Source organism: Peromyscus eremicus, chromosome 14, assembly GCF_949786415.1.
Source record: "Peromyscus eremicus chromosome 14, PerEre_H2_v1, whole genome shotgun sequence".
Classification (NCBI taxonomy): domain Eukaryota; kingdom Metazoa; phylum Chordata; class Mammalia; order Rodentia; family Cricetidae; genus Peromyscus; species Peromyscus eremicus.
In genome coordinates, this window is record NC_081430.1 from 83,272,338 (window position 1) to 83,288,755 (window position 16,418).

Sequence of the window (16,418 nt, forward strand, 5' to 3'; positions counted from 1 at the left end):
TTGGTAACCACTATCAGTTCTTTATCGCTAGAATTATATTATTTCACAATTATAACATAAATAGAGTTGTCCAGTATGTACATTTTTGAGAACTGTATGTGAATCTGTGAGTATGTACATAACCCTGCATATATGAATGCATGTGTGTGTGCAGGTACACGTGAAGACCAGAAGACAGCCTTGGATGTCATCCACAGGAATGTAATCCACTTCCTTTGAGTCACGGTTTATAACTGGCCTGGAGCTCACCACCTACACTAGGAGCTGACAGCAAGCCCCAGGGGTCCTCTGTCTCTTTCTCCTAGGCGTCCTCATATCAAACTCAGGCCCTCACACTTCCAACCTGAATGACTGAGTCATCTTTCTGAGCCACAGGGGTACTTCCTCAGGCTCCCCTGAGCTGCTGGATGTTTCACTGTCCAGCTTGACGGGTACTCTCCTGTGGCAGGGAGGTAGCACAGTTTAATATCTGACAACCGTGGGATAGTTGGATATTTCTAGGTTTCAGTTATTATGAATAAAGCTTCATAAACATTCATGTACAAGTTCCAATGTGACATTCTTCCTCTAGACTGAAGGACGAAAACTCAATCACTGAGTCAAGTAAATATATTTTAGTCTCTTTTTGTTGTTGTTGTTGTTGTTGTTTTTTCGAGACAGGGTTTCTCTGTGAAGCTTTGCGCCTTTCCTGGAACTCACTTGGTAGCCCAGGCTGGCCTCGAACTCACAGAAATTCACCTGGCTCTGCCTCCCGAGTGCTGGGATTAAAGTCGTGCGCCACCACCGCCCGGCTTGTGGTTGTTTTTGAGACAGGGTTTCTTTATGTAGCCCTGGTTGTCCTGGATCTTGCTCTGTAGACCAGGCTGGCCTCGAACTCACAGAGATCCGCCTGCCTCTGCCTGGGATTAAAGGTGTGCGCCACCGCTGCCCGCATCCCATTTTAGTTTTTAAAGAGATTTCAAACTATTTTCAAGAGTGCGTCGGTGCAGCGATGGGCATGCTAGTGCATGCCCGTAATCCCAACACTCACAAAAGGAAGGCAGGGGATAAGGAGTTCAAGGCCAGCACCTGCTACATAGTGAGTTTGAGGTCAGTGTGATATACATGAGATACCATCTCAAAAACAAACCAAACAAAAAAAGAGTGCTTACATGCAACCTGCATTTAAAACTTAGGTGTTGTCAACAGTTCTTACTAAGTATACTCTGTGTTTGTGTATGAGAGAGAGGCACTTCTGTGTGAAAACAGGGGACAACCTTTGGGTATCCATCTTTGAATTTCCACCTTTTTTGGGGGGACAGGATCTCTTTACCCTTCATCACGCAGGCTAGCTGGCCCGTGAATCTGAAGGTTCCTGTAGGTGCACTGAGATTACAGATGCATTGCCACCACATGAGCTTTCACGGAGGCTCCGGAGGTCCAAACACAGGGGACCAGTCTTCTGCGCCTCGTGCCCTACCCACTGACTCTCCCGGGCCCCATTATTAAAACACAATATTCCATTGAATGGCTATACAATGATGATCTAAACTAACCTCTTAATTGTTCATATTTAGGGTTTCTATTATTATTATTATTATTATTATTATTATTATTATTAGTGTGTGTATGTGTGTGTGTGTGTGCAGTGCATGGGGGAATGCACATGCATGTAGATATCAGATGGTAACTTTATGGAATCAGTTCTCCTTCCACTTTTATGTGCTCCAGTGACCAAACTCAGATCATCAGGCTTGTGTGGGAAGTGCCTTTATCCACCGAACCAACTCACCCGCCAGTTTTGTTTCTTTGTGTTATAAACGATAGCGGAAAGATCATTGTGAATTATTGTGATATTTCTGATTATTTGTTTGAGATAAATTTCTAGGGCTGAGGAAATGCCTCGTCTGATAAAGTGCTTGCCTTGCGAGCATGAGGACTGGAGTTTGGATCGCCAGCGCTCACATAAAGCCAGGCACCATGGCGCATCCATGTCATCCCAGTGCTGAGGAGGGGGCGGGCAGTAAGGAGGATCAGGTGGATCCCTGGAGCTCATTGGCCAGCTAGCAACCAAATCCACGAGAGATCGGGTCTCAAAAACAAGGTGACGAGTGACTGAGGAAGATACACATTGTCAGCCTCTGGCTTCCACAGGTACACACACATTTGTGCATGTGCACCCCGTATACACATGCACATTCACAAACACAACACACACACACACACACACACACACACACACACACACACACACACGTAAAAGGAAGAGTTTGTCAATACGGCCATGAGGGTCAGAAGGGAAGAATGAACATTGGAAACCCCTTTGATGTCGTTTAAAGTTATCCTGTTGAAAGGTATGTCTAATACTCTCTGAAGAGCGTATGAAATAGAGGTCAAGTTTCCACACAGTACTGTGACACTTATGTTAGTGAAGCAGTTTGTGTCCTTAACATAAATACATCCCACAAATCCACTAGAAAAAGATAAATACCTACTATCAGGAACTCTGGGCTGAAAACGACACAAAACTCCATTCAAAATCAGACATGGAGTCTGGAGTTGTGGTATATGTCTTTAATCCCATGCATAGCACGGTGAGTCACTGGGACAGATGTGTAGCTGTGTCTCAGTTAAAGAACACTGCTTACTCTTTCAGAGGACTGGGGTTCTAGTCCCAGCACCCACATGGCAGCTCACAACCATCAGGGGCATCAGGCTCCCATATTCCCTTCCTTAAACTAAGAAACGCTACACATCTGTCACAGTGACTCGTTATGCTCTACAAACACACATCTGGACAAAACACCCATACACTTTTTTTTTTTTTTTCCGAGACAGGGTTTCTCTGTACAGCTTTGTGTAGCTTTGGAGCTTGTCTTGGATCTTGCTCTGTAGACCAGGCTGGCCTCGAACTCACAGAGATTCGTCTGCCTCTGCCTCCTGAGTGCTGTGATTAAAGGTGTGCGCCACCGCCGCCCAGCTTCATAAAATACTTTTAAAGATAATTTTTAAGCCGGGCGGTGGTGGCGCACGCCTTTAATCCCAGCACTCGGGAGGCAGAGCCAGGCGGATCTCTGTGAGTTCGAGGCCAGCCTGGACTACCGAGTGAGTTCCAGGAGAGGCACAAAGCTACACAGAGAAACCCTGTCTCAAAAAAAAAAAAAAAAAGAAAAAAGATAATTTTTAAAAAGAGAATGTGGTCAACATTCCTTCTCAGTCACCGCTTTCTCTGAGTGGGAACATGTGAAGGTGTTCACATGCATGTGGAGGGCACAGGTGTCACTCTTCAGAGAGCATGCAGCTTGTTGTGTGTGTGTGTGTGTGTGTGTGTGTGTGTATGTGTGTGTGTGACAAGAGCTCTCATTTGGCCCAGGGCTCACCACCTGCCAGCATGATCACACTAAGTACTGAGCCTTCAACAAACAATAAACTTTTGAGGAACACCCCAACCACATGCAAGTTATTACAATGAACAAAATCAAGGGTGATAAATATGGAAAAACACAAGCATCAACAGCAAGCAGGAAAATGCAAATTAAAAAAACGATCCTGAAGTACCTTTTTTATGTCTCCTTGGCAATCCCATGTGTTGATAAGCATGTAAAACATTTCTAGGCGTAGCGCACAATCCTCTGACCAGTGTGGAGACTTGATCTATTTAGGAAGGTGAATATTCCTATAGCTTGTGATGTTCTAATTACAGTAATGAGAAAATATACACAAGAGTATTTAGAATTTGAATTTATTTATCCTCTTCCCAAGGGCTGGAAACAACCAAATGTCTCAAGAAAAATGAGTACCTAAATTTTTATAGAATCACTGTATAATACTTTGCAGCAGTGCAAAAAAAAGGATGAATTTTAGTAATGTTATACTGAATTTTGAAAAAAGCAAATTGTAAAAAATTACATTATGCTTTTACATATCCTAATATAAGTTTTTGAAAGCAAGCAAATTAAGCAATATGCTATTTAGAGAGTACAAGTACTTATCCTTTTTAATGTATTGCTGTATTCTATTTACTAATAATTTGTTACAGATTTTTTTTGGCTAATGGCAGGTATAGTTTTCTTGTACTATCTTTGCATGATTTTGATACTCTCTGGAAAAACAATTTGTCAGCTGTAAGGAAAGTCTTAAAAGCTTGAAGATTCACCTTTGAGAAGAGTATCTTAAGTAAGAGATTCTACTTACACACAGACTTTGGGTTCAGACGACTCCGGATTTCAAGCACATCCTTATCTCCTCCCTAACTGCTTAGATGTTGCGATTCTCTTTTTCAGTTTGTAGAACTGAAGGTAAGAGAGCCTCCCTTACTGAGCTGTGTAAGGGTAAGACAACTTACAGCACTCAATACCTAGTAAGCTTCGGGTCAATGGGAGCGCTTATTACATTGTTTGTACTCCCAGACCTCCAAATTGGAGGACACCGTTTTTGAATCTACTACTTTGAATCTCTTTGGTTAGTGACTGCTTCCCTAGGCGGAGGATATACAAAGGCAAACAGCAACAAAAGGACTCGGAATAGATACAGGTGGGCCGCTTGCCTAGCACCTGCAAGTTCCTAAATTCAATTTCATGCATCGATGGGGGGGAAAAGAAAGGCAATGTCGGTGGGGAATGGAACCTCTCTGAAAGACGCACACCACATCACGCACTGTGACAGCATTTTTCTGGGCGTCCGGAGCCCTGGAAGTGGACTCGCGGCGTCCACCGGGCAGCAGGAGGTACGTACGCGGGGCCAGGAAAGAGGAAGGCAACTCCCCCTGGTCGCAGGGCGGGAGGACCGCTTGCTATTCCCATAGCAACCAGACCGGCCTGCGTCTGAAAGGCTACCCGGATCGGCGCGCAGACTCCCGAGAGGCCACTTCGAGCCGTCACTTCCCGGCGGCCCGCCCAGCTCGGCGGTATCGCGTTTCTGATTGGCCCCCGCGGAGGGAGGGGCGGGCTTACAGGGTCCCAAGCTCCAGCGTGCCTCACCGAGCGGAAGTCGACCTCGCTCGCCCCGGAAGAGAAACGCTGTGGTTTGGCAGTCGAGGTTTTGGCAAGTTGGGGTCCTGCGGTGGAGATGCCGGGTGCCGCGGCGAAGGGCTCGGAGTTGTCCGGGAGGATAGAGGGCTTCGTGGAGACTCTGAAGCGAGGTGGCGGGCAGCGCAGCTCGGAGGACATGGCTCGGGAGACGCTGGGGCTGCTGCGCCGGTTCATCACGGACCACCCCTGGAGCAACGCGGGTGCGGCAGACCCATCCCCACGCTTCCCTGCCTCTTCCCGTTCCTGGAGCTGAGACTCACCCAGGCCTCCCCGCGCGCGCGCCCGCCCGCCCCGCTCGCTCATCGCGTCCCTGTTGGGTTGCAGGGGAGCTGATGGAGTTGATCCGCACAGAAGGCAGGAGGATGACGGCCGCGCAGCCCTCCGAGACCACCGTGGGCAACATGGTGAGGAGAGTCCTCAAGATCATCCGGGAGGAGTACGGCAGGTCAGGTTCACCGCCTGGGGTCTGGGTGGGACAAGGGCGTTGTTTGTTTGTTTGTTTGTTTTTAAACGAGGTGTCCCCCCTCTCAGTGCTTGGAGCTTCTGATGTGGCTGTGCTGCTGCGGTTGCCCCCCTCTGACCACCCTTCCCCACCTCCCCCTTGGGGTCTTGTTGCCTCCTTAGACTGCACGGGCGCAGTGACGAGAGCGATCAGCAGGAGTCCCTGCACAAACTCTTGACATCCGGAGGCCTGAGCGAGGATTTCAGCTTCCATTATGCCCCACTAAAGTCCAACATCATTGAGGCGATTAATGAGCTGCTAGTGGAGCTGGGTAAGAGGTCTGATCACCAAGTGGACAAGACAGGTCGCAGGCAGATGAGAAGACAAGCCCCCAGAAAGCGTTCATTGACAGGGATGGACGAGATTACCAGTCCTCTGTTTTCCAGAGTTTGTTCTTCATCTGGTAGGAATGGATGGAAAACAGCAAGACATAGTAACTCCGTCTTTCAGGACAGGTCCGCTCTTTAAAAGTCCGCTGTGATGGAGATTTCTATTAGGACTGTTCTTTTTAAAATTTAAAGCAAATAAACTTACTGGGGATATAGCTCAGTGGAAGAGTACCTTACCTGAGGCCCTGGGTTTAATTCCCAGCATTTCAAAAACAGAAGGTGAATTCCCCAAAGACCAGCTCCAGGAGAGGAAGGGAAAGGAACCAAGATGGAGAGAAATGAAGAGGAAGATGAGGAGGAGGCAGAGAGAGCTTAGTTAAAACTAGGATAGTACAGGAGGAGCAGGGACAGAGTGGAGCTAAATATGAGTACAAAACTGAAGCTGTGTGGGTAGAATTGAATCTCCGAGGAATAAAGTGGACAGACAAAAAAAATTATTATTATTATTATTATTATTATTATTATTATTATTATGTGTGCATAGATGGGGAGGGAGAGCATGTGAGCCATGGCTCATGTGTGGAGGTCAGAGGACAACTTTGTGGAGTTCTCTCCACCCACCTTTATGTGCATTCTAGGGATGGAACTCAGGTTTCCAGGTTTAACCAGCAAGCACATATACCCTCTGAGCCCTCTTACCCACCCCTTCGTGATTCACTCACACACACACACACACACACACACACACACCCCTACCTCCATCCTCACTGCAGATTCTTGTTATACTCAGTTCTTCAGAGATGGAAAAACTAGGTACTGGGGCTGGAAAGATGCTCATGTAGAGTCCCCAGGTACAATTCCCAGCATCCACACAATGGCTAACAGGCACCTGTAACTCCTGTTCCAGAGGCTCTAATGTCCTCTTCTGATCTCCACCAGAACCAGGCACACACAAGGCAAACAGACATACATACAGGCAAAACATTCATACAATAAAAATAAATAAAGATAAACATTTTTTTAAAAGGGAGATTTACAAACAAAACAAACTGGTACCATGTGCCCCACACTGCCACTTTCAAACTCTTCTGTTTCTTTTACACTGTCACCCCATGCCCTTCCCAGTGGAGGTGGTGTGGCCACCTTTCAGAGGAAGAGTTCTGTCTAGGGACATCTGTTTACAGGTGGCACTCCAGGATTCGCCCGATGGCCGTCTCTGGCCTTAAGTCATCTAGAGCAGTTGTAAGGAGCTAGTGCAATGGCAGTCAGGTGACTGATGGGTAGGGGTGCTGCTGCGAGATGGGGCAGAGGACCCCAAGGAGCGAGGCTTCGAGAGGTTGGGGTGTTCCACTTGGAGCCCGTTAACCCTGGTGATAGCAGGTCTGCCAGGCGGGCAGTGTGTGAGGAGGGCGGGCGTCCCTTTCTGAACCTTTGCCCTGCCTGTCAGGGTGAGGCATGGCAGTTTCACATTGCCGTGCCCAACTGTTCCCGCAGAAGGTACAACGGAGAACATCGCAGCCCAGGCTCTGGAGCACATCCACTCCAATGAGGTGATCATGACCATTGGCTTCTCCAGAACAGTGGAGGCCTTCCTTAAAGAGGCAGCCCGGAAGAGGAAGTTCCATGTCATTGTGGCAGAGTGCGCCCCTTTCTGCCAGGTAAGGGCTGCTAGAGTCGCTAAGGAAAAGTGAAGAGGGAATGAAGGAGGGATGGGGTGAGTCTGAGCCAACTGTGAATTAACATGCCAGGTTCAGTGGTGCACACCTTTAATACCAGCCCTCAGGAGGCAGAGGCAAATGGGTCTCTGTGAGTTCAAGGACAGCCAGGGCTATAGAAAGACCCTGTGTCAAAAAAAAAAAGAAAAGAAAGAAAGAAAGAAAGGAAGAAAGAAGAGAGAGAAAAGAAAAGAGTAAAAGAAAAGAAAAAAGTTTAAAAAAAAAGGCATAGTGGCAAGGTCTTTAGTCTCAGCACTGGGGAAGCAGAGGCAGGTGGATCTCTGTGAGTGTGAAGCCATCTTACTCTGGTCTAATTAATGAACTCCAGGCCAGCAAGGGCTACATAGTGAGAACCTGTCTCTAAACAAACAAAAACCACCAAAAAACAAAAGAAAAGATTGTTAAGGATTTTCAAGTTCCTATAGATATCTTTAAACATTAGTTTAAGAAAGCTGAGTGTTCCTGGGTCTCTCAGGAGTCAGTAGGGCATATTGCCTTGGGGGTGGCTGGTGTTTGATCTCACTCAATCCTTAAGCAAATAATAGGTCTCAAAAAGAAACACACAGGCTGTCAGATGTTGTCAGACAACAAGCCGGGAGCTCTCTTGCCGGCTTGCTTGATTGTGTAAGCAGTTGTATTTCCAGTTCTGTGGCTACTCCGGGGTACCCTTTATTAGCGTCCCTGTGGCTCACCAGTCCGCGTGCCCCACAGATGGACGGGTTATCCTGGAAACTGGGTTACAGAACCGTCCAGATCCAGTTACATCTGAGGATCTTCTCACTGTCTCTCTCCTAGCATCAGCCTCTCCCTCCTGTTTCAGGGTCATGAAATGGCCGTCAATCTGTCCAAAGCAAACATCGAGACAACTGTGATGACTGATGCTGCCATTTTCGCTGTCATGTCAAGAGTCAACAAGGTGGGTGGCACTGGAGTCACCAGGGGGACTCAGGAAGTTACGCCTCTGCACTACTGATCTCTTCTTGTCTTGGGAGGTTCCTGGTGAGAGGTTTCTAGCACTCTTTGAAAGTGTGCACTTGGGGGTTTTAATCTGCTGGCTGGATTTGCTCTCTCAGCCACATCACCGGCCCTCGAGTAGAAGAGCCTCTAAATATGGCTGCAGCATTGAGAAGAATGAGGAAGAACTGAGCTAGGAGTGTTAGCTGTGAGGGATTCGCTCTGGGTTCTCACTTGTGTTCAGAATGTGCCAAGGGTGGGCGGTAAATGACCAGGCTCTTGGTTTCCTGGGAGGTGCTGCACACAGATTTCCAGGAAGAACGGGGAAGAACAGTAGGCGTTGCAGCTTCCCATCTCATGCCATGGTTGGCAAAACTAGAACTTTGTAGTCTTGTCTCGAGCCTAGGAGGCTCCCTTCCCCGCTGCTGCCTGCGGGTCCTGCAGGTGCTAAGGTAGAGGCCTGAACATGCAGCCTGTTAGGACTCCACCCCAGGGTGCCTCATGTTTCTTCTCCTTCCAAAGGTGATCATTGGTACGAAGACTATCCTGGCCAACGGTTCGCTGAGGGCTGTGGCAGGAACTCACACTCTGGCACTGGCGGCAAACCACCACTCCACCCCACTGATCGTATGTGCACCCATGTTCAAGCTCTCTCCACAGGTACGCAGTCTGTCTCCAGCTGGTAACTGACAGAAGGAAGCCCATGTGTAGGCTTAACTCTGGCCCTCAGCTTACTCTAGATTCTCTTTTTGATCTGTCCCTTGCTTAATGGGTTTGATCTACCACAGGCTAAAAAGAGCCATAGATGTTTTGAGCCAAGAACAGAATTGATAGTTATAATCCATCATCAGTAATGTCAGGATAACATGGGACAGAAAAAGGCCTGTGTGTCCAATTGCCATTGCCTCCAAACACTTGTGAAAATGCCAAGCAGGTTGAATCTAGGATCACAGAATCCATTCAGGGCCTGTCCTCTGCAGCCTGAATATCGGCAGTTGTTAAATGAAGACAGAAACTGTTTGCATGGGAACAGCCTGCTTGGAGGTCTGCATGGACATACCGCAGCTTAATTAACCATTTATTTAGATTTAGATTTTAAAAATTTTTACGTCTATGAGGTTTTTGCATGCATGTATATCTGTATACCACATACATGTCTGGTGCCGAAGGAGGTCAGAAGAAAGCCTTAGAGTCCCTGGAATGTGAGTTATGGATGGCTGTGGGGTACTGGGGATCAAACCCAGGTCCTCTGCAAGAGCAATAAGCACTCTTAAGTGCTCTTAGCCACTGAGCCATCTCTCCAGAGCCCTAACCAACCATGTATTATTGATAGGCATTTGAGTTAGTTCCATGTTTTAGCGTCTGTGAATAATGCTGCTTTAATCAGTTATATATAACCTTCTCTAGGTATGCATCTCTATGTCTTGTCTATATGTCTATAAGTGGAATAGCTGAATCCCTTTTAAAAAAAATTTTTTTTTTTCGAGACAGGGTTTCTCTGTGTAGTTTTGGTGCCTGTCCTGGATCTTGCTTTGTAGACCAGGCTGGCCTTGAACTCACAGAGATCCGCCTGCCTCTGCCTCCCGAGTGCTGGGATTAAAGGCGTGTGCTTCCACCGCCCGGCTAAAAAATATTTTTATAGCTGGACAGTGGTGGCATATACTTGTAATCCTGGCACTTGGGAGGCAGAGGCAGGTGGATCTCTGTGAGTTCAAGGACAGCCTGGTCTACAAAGCAAGTTCCAGGATAGCCAGAGCTGTTAAACAGAGAAACCCTGTCTTGAAAAACAAAACAAAACAAAAACCCAAGATTTATTTTTTTCTAGTTCCCCAGTGAAGAAGATTCATTTCACAAGTTTGTGGCTCCTGAAGAAGTCCTTCCTTTCACAGAAGGTACGGTCGGGGTGTGTGTGTGTGTGTGTGTGTGTGTGTGTGTGTGTGTGTGTGTGTGTGTGTGTGTGTGTCCCCGCCCATTTACAGTTGTTTAAGTAATCATTTTGATGAATTGGCTGCCCAAAGCAGCAAGATCTGAAATACTTGTACTTGCCAACTCACCTGTAGCCTGTAGCCTGGATGCCGCATGTTTGGGGGTCTGCTTCTCTGGCCTCTCCTGAAGGCCGCAGCTCCGCTCGGTGAGTCACAGCCTTGTCAGCAGGCCAGCTGGTGGCACACACCCTTTGAGAGCAGAGCACCACCTGTTGGCCTGATCCTTCTTGGAAGTTGAATAATTTCATCCTTTTATTTAAACAGAGGTGGTGGCAGTTAGAATCTTGGGGGGCAGGGTGCTGAGGCAGGAGGATTATCACAAATTCAAGACCATCCTACTCTATATAGTGAGTTCTGGGCCAACCAGAGACTCATGATGAGACCCTATCTCAAAAAACTAAAGAAAAAGGAAATGCCGGTTACGCGCTCCCTGTACCTAGGTACAGGAGATAATGAGACCTCAGAGCCCTGTTTGCACAGACTTCCGTCCCACTGTCGATGACAGGCAAGGGAATGTGGGTCCCAGGAGGCTTTAGGAAGAAAGCCTGGTGGTGATAGGACTGTACCTAAGACTGGAGGGTCTTCATGAGATGACGTTGCTGGAGTCCTAAATGAATGGCCTCCACCATGTGAAGATTTGGGAAAACTTTCCGGACTGTACAAGGCAGGAGATTCGTGCCTGTTTAGCCAGCTGGAGAAGGCCGGACTGTTGTGAGCAGGGGGGAGTGGTTCAGATCCTAGTTAGTGTGGTTGGTGGAGGAGGACTGGGCCCTTAGGGTTGCAAGCTTGAATTTAAAAAAAATTTTATATATGGGTGTTTTGCCTGCATGTATATCTGTACACCACATGAAGTCTGGTGCCCTCAGAGCCGGAAAAGGACATTGGCTCCCTTGGAACTGGAGTTATAGATGGTTGTGAGCTTCCATGTGATGGTAGAAATCAAACCCAGGTCCTCGGGAAGAGCAGCTAGTTCCCTTAACCAGTGAGCTGTTGCTCCAGTCCCACGTTTGAAATTTACTTTAGGCACTATGGAAGTCGGCAGAGAGCCTGGCTTTACCGTTGTTGGAGTTGTTTTGGTTTGAGACAGCGGCTCTGGCTGACCTCACACTTGTGGTCTACCTGACTCAGCCATTGGAAAACGTTAAACATGGGAACCATGGGTGGGAGTCCCCCGGGTTGAGTTTTGCCCCAGCTTTCTCGCATGCCTGCATTATTGAACTTAGACTGTCTATGCCACATCTTAGAGTTGGAGCCTCAGTTTCACCTCTAGCATGCGATTGTCTTGCAGGGGACATTCTGGAGAAGGTCAGTGTTCACTGTCCTGTGTTCGACTACGTGCCCCCCGACCTCATTACCCTCTTTATCTCCAACATTGGTGGGAATGCACCATCCTACATCTACCGCCTGATGAGCGAGCTCTACCATCCTGACGACCATGTCCTCTGACACCGCCTGTCCTAAGTGAACCGGCTTGGACCCAGAGCGGAGTGGAGACGTGTTGCTGCTACAGAGGGGAGAGTCAGCCTGGAAACCTCAGTGCCTCTGCCTTCCTGCTCATCCCCAGTGAGGCCTGCGTCCAGGACTGTCCTTACCCTCCGGGGCTTACCTGTTGATTTGGGCCCACTTTGTGACCAGGCTGTGTTGTTTCAGGAACTTCAACCTTCTGGCTCTGTGGTGTGTTACACATACCATGACTCTTCGCTGGGTTGGTGTTTGCCCAGAAATGGCTTCCGACCTTTTCCTAGGCTGTGCCAATAAAAGCTACTGGAAACTCCCTGGAGTTGGTTTATTCTTGTGCAGAGCTCTGAATGAGCTGGAGCAGCAGCCGCGCGGCTCTTTCTGTGTGTGCATAGAGGCCGTGGTTAGAGGGGAAGCTAAAGCAGAAGCAGGAAGAAGAGCACTCAGTCTCCTCCTCCAGCTCACTGGAAGGGCCCGACTTCAGTAATCTACGGTAATGGCTTCAAGACGTGAGCATCTCAGAGCTTAAACTACACCGTCCTGGGGTCCACTTCCAGACAGCTGCGTCGGATCTTGAGAAGAGGGGAAGTGGCTCAAAGCTGCCCTTTTAGAAGAGGATGAGGGCTCCTTAGCGGGGAGGTCTGGAGGCAGCCTGGAGCCTACGCCTGCAGAATTACTTGAAGAAACACGGGGACTCAAGAACGATCAGTGCAGCAGTAATGTCGGCCTGTGTCCTCAATGCAGGAAGGTAAAGTCAATAGGTGTTCACACTGCAACACTGGACTGCAGGGGAGGCTTCCTTCTGAAGCAGCGGGACAGCAGTGTCTGCATTGAAAGCATTTCAAAAGCCTGGGTTTCCCAGCCTGTAATTTGCTTTAGTGCTCAATATTAAAGTCTAGAGAGGGGTTGGAGAGAGAGCTCAGTGGTTAAGAGAACTGACTGCACCAGGCGGTGGTGGCGCACGCCTTTAATCCCAGCACTTGGGAGGCAGAGCCAGGCGGATCTCTGTGAGTTCGAGGCCAGCCTGGTCTACAGGGCGAGATCCAGGACAGGCACCAAAACTACACAGAAAAACCCTGTCTCAAAAAAAAAAAAAAAAAGAGAGAGAGACAGAGAACTGGCTGTTCTTCCAGAGGTCCTGAGTTCAATTCCTGGTACCCACATGGTGGCTCACAATCATCTGTAATGGGATCTGATGCTGTTTACTAGTGTGCAGACATACATATGTAAATAAAACTTAAAAAAGTCTGGAGAGGCCAGGTGGTGGTGGCACACGCCCTTAATCCCAGCACTTGGGAGGCAGAGGCAGGCAGATCTCTGAGTCTGAGGCCACCCTGGTCTACAGAGCAAGTTCCAGGACAGCCAGGGCTTCACAGAGAAACCCTATCTTGAAAAGCTAAAAAAAAAAAAAAAAAAAAAAATCTATGGAGCAACACATTTAACAAATCCCAGTTTCTTGCTTTTCTGAAGACTCAGATCTGGTCAATCCCAAACGACAGGTGTGTGGCTTCCCCCGTGAGTCGGTGGCCCAGTGGTGAGCACAGCAGCCTTCCAGAGGTTGTAGTTGGCTACAGCTGGCTAACATCATTCCATTCGGTTAGAAATGATGGACCACCTGTCAGAGGTCCTCACGTTACCCTTTGGAGTGGGAGATAGCTGTAAGGAAGTCCACTTTGTATTCCACTAGGGTGAGAGGCTGTATGTAATGTGACCCTAAACCATGGCACATACATGCAGAATCAAAAGCTGGAAGATCACCAGTGACAGCAAGCTAATTTTACTTGACATAGATTCCAGTCTTAGGTGTGGTACTTCACAATGTAGAAAGACCCTGAAGGTGAACCAAGCGACTCCGTTAGCACCCACTGGTCTAAAGACAGGAGATCTTGTCACAAAGGCTCTTGTGGCAGTGCCCAGATGGAGGGAAGGAGCTTAGGAATCTGCATGTTTAACCTACAACCCTGAGTGATTTGGAGGGGTAGTTCGATACCCACACTCCGGTAAGCTGGTTGGAAGCAAGTTTTATGAGGGAAAGACCTTGGGGCTGACACCAATTTGAGAGGTCTCTCTCTGCTTTGGGCTTTGGTGGGGGATGGTCATAAGTTCAAAGAGGGTCAGCCTCAAAGTTCTAAGAAGAGCCTGACTCACTCAGCCTTCTGTCAATTATTTCTTAAACAGAGAAGACCCCGTGCTTTCTTAGGAAGTGGCTTGTGTCTGCCAATCACAGGCCATTGTCTCCTCTGAAAGCACCAATTCTAACAGCAATTCACTTGGGTACAATTGTGTGGTTTGGAGTAAGAACAGCAGCCAGTCAAGGACTTTAAATGCTTTTGGCTTCCAGTGCTTGGTGACACTTTTTCTGCATTCCAGTCTCTGTGTCTAAAATTAGCACCAGTGTCCTTCCAGGCAGGACAGAGATGGACTCGGGTGGGACAAAGCTGTCTTTGAGCCCAGAAGAGAGCTGCAGGATGCTGCTTTAGGCGCTACGACCTCAATTAAGTCAACTCCACCAAGCCTCATTTCCGACTCCCTTCTCTTCCTTTTCCTATTCAAGGAGAGGCCAACCCTGGGATGAGAAGCTGCACTCACTGATGAGTTCCAGGGACTCACTACTTCCAGCCTGGCCGTGCTGACCTCACAGCCCTGTCCTACAGACAGGACCCAGAAAAAAACTAGTAGCTTGGAGAGAATTACAGAAACGAGATCCCACGGATGCAGATGTCTTCCCGAATGCACCAAATAAACGGCCAGATAACGAATGCAGTTCCTAAAGACACTTGTTCCCACGGTTTCTGCCTTCCAAGTTGGGCAGAGGGCAGGAAAAGCATAATTCTTGGAACTTGAAGAAGGAACAGAAACTCTCAGCTTAGCCTCAGAAGTCTCAAAAAATACTCTCACCAAGACAAACTTCAGTATAATTTGACCCTCAAAGAAATGCTGGTACTTGTAGGACCATAAATTTCACAAATATGCCTCAAGACTATTTAAAAAAACAACAAAAAAACTTGCATTAGTCTTTGGATTACAAAGGCTGCCTGTCAAAGGGCTGAGCTCTATAGTGTTGTTGACTTTCCATATGTACAACTTCTTAGTCAGACCCACTTAGCCAGGAATGCCCAAAGGCCCTACTCTGTTCACCTGACTCTCGGAAACTCCTTATGGACACTGGGCTTGGTGACTCAGTTGGATAACGGCACAAGCCTGGTGGAAAGATGGAACTGAATCCCACAGGTTGTTCTCTTCTACATGTGTGTGCACGTACACACACGTTTAGAATTAAGAGCTGCCTAGAAAAGCAGCTCGGTTGTGGGGACTAAGTGAGTGCCTGACCAGTTCCCTACAATTCCTAACATACAGAAATCTGTGGGTTAAGGAAAGAACACGAAGTTGAATAAAGAGAACTAAGCAGCAGGACACTGGCTCACTATAGTCCCAGGAGGCTGAGGCAGGAAGATTGCGAATCTGAGGCAGTCTGGACCACGAACAGAAATAAGCCTTGTCTCAAAACTGCAAACCAGGCCAGGTGAGGTGACCCAGGCCTTTAATCTCAGCTCTCAGGAGACAGAGACAGGTGGACCTCTGTGAGTTTGAGGCCAGCCTGATCTACAGTGAGCTCCAGGACAACCAGGACTGCACAGAGAGACCTTGTCTCAAAAGAGCACAAATGCAAACCCGGGGCCGGAGAGATGCTCAGCGGTTAAGAGCACTTGTTGCTCTTGCAGAGGACCTGGGTTCCAGTCTCAGCACCATATGGTGGCTCCCAGCTGTCTGTAACTCCAGTCCCAAGGGACCTGATGGCTTCTTTTGACCTCCTCAGCCACCAGGCATGCACTGACCTCTGAGGGCACCAGGCATGCATGTGGTACAGACCAAAACACTCATGCACATAAAATAACACAGTAAATCTGAAAAAATATTTTTCTTTTTGCCGTTTGTTTTTTTCAAGACAGTTTCTCTGTCTATCTCTAGCTGTCCTGGAACTCACTCTGAAGACCAGGCTGGCCTTGAACTCACAGAAATCCACCTGCCTCTGCCTCCCAAGTGCTGGGATTAAAGGTTTTTGCCACCCCATCCAGCAAGCCAAATCGAAAGAGAAATAGTAGTAGCCAGCTCCAAACTGCTTTTTCAATCCCTAGACATTCCTTGCTTTTGAAATGAGCAGTGGTGAATCGTAAGGCTAACTTCAAGTGAGGCTGGCCAAGCTCTTTAGATCGCTGCTGGCGTGCTAGCTTTGGGCTCGGCATCCCAACTGGTGGGGTAAGGTGTCTTCATCAGAGGTGACGGATGAGGAGGAGACATTAATGCAGGGGTGTGGGGTAAAAGTCCTCTGCGGATTTAAGAAAACTAGGGGTGGGGGCGGGAGCCTATGCTGACCTCTAACCCACACTGAGGCAATGCTCACACCCATTTTCTAACCGACACTTGATGAACAGTTAGAAGGCATAAGGATAAAGGGGTATCTGGCA

The 16,418-nt window shown here is 48.0% G+C and overlaps 1 protein-coding gene across 1 annotated transcript; it reads left to right on the forward strand.

Annotated features, from left to right (window-relative positions):
• The first annotated feature begins 4,958 nt into the window (after positions 1-4,958).
• On the forward strand, positions 4,959-12,268 carry Eif2b2 (eukaryotic translation initiation factor 2B subunit beta). Its single transcript, XM_059279634.1, has 8 exons — positions 4,959-5,209; positions 5,334-5,454; positions 5,634-5,782; positions 7,335-7,498; positions 8,376-8,471; positions 9,032-9,169; positions 10,335-10,401; positions 11,783-12,268. The coding sequence occupies exons 1-8, from the start codon at positions 5,047-5,049 to the stop codon at positions 11,938-11,940; spliced, it is 1,056 nt and encodes a 351-aa protein (XP_059135617.1). The 5' UTR covers positions 4,959-5,046; the 3' UTR covers positions 11,941-12,268.
• The last annotated feature ends 4,150 nt before the right edge of the window (positions 12,269-16,418 follow it).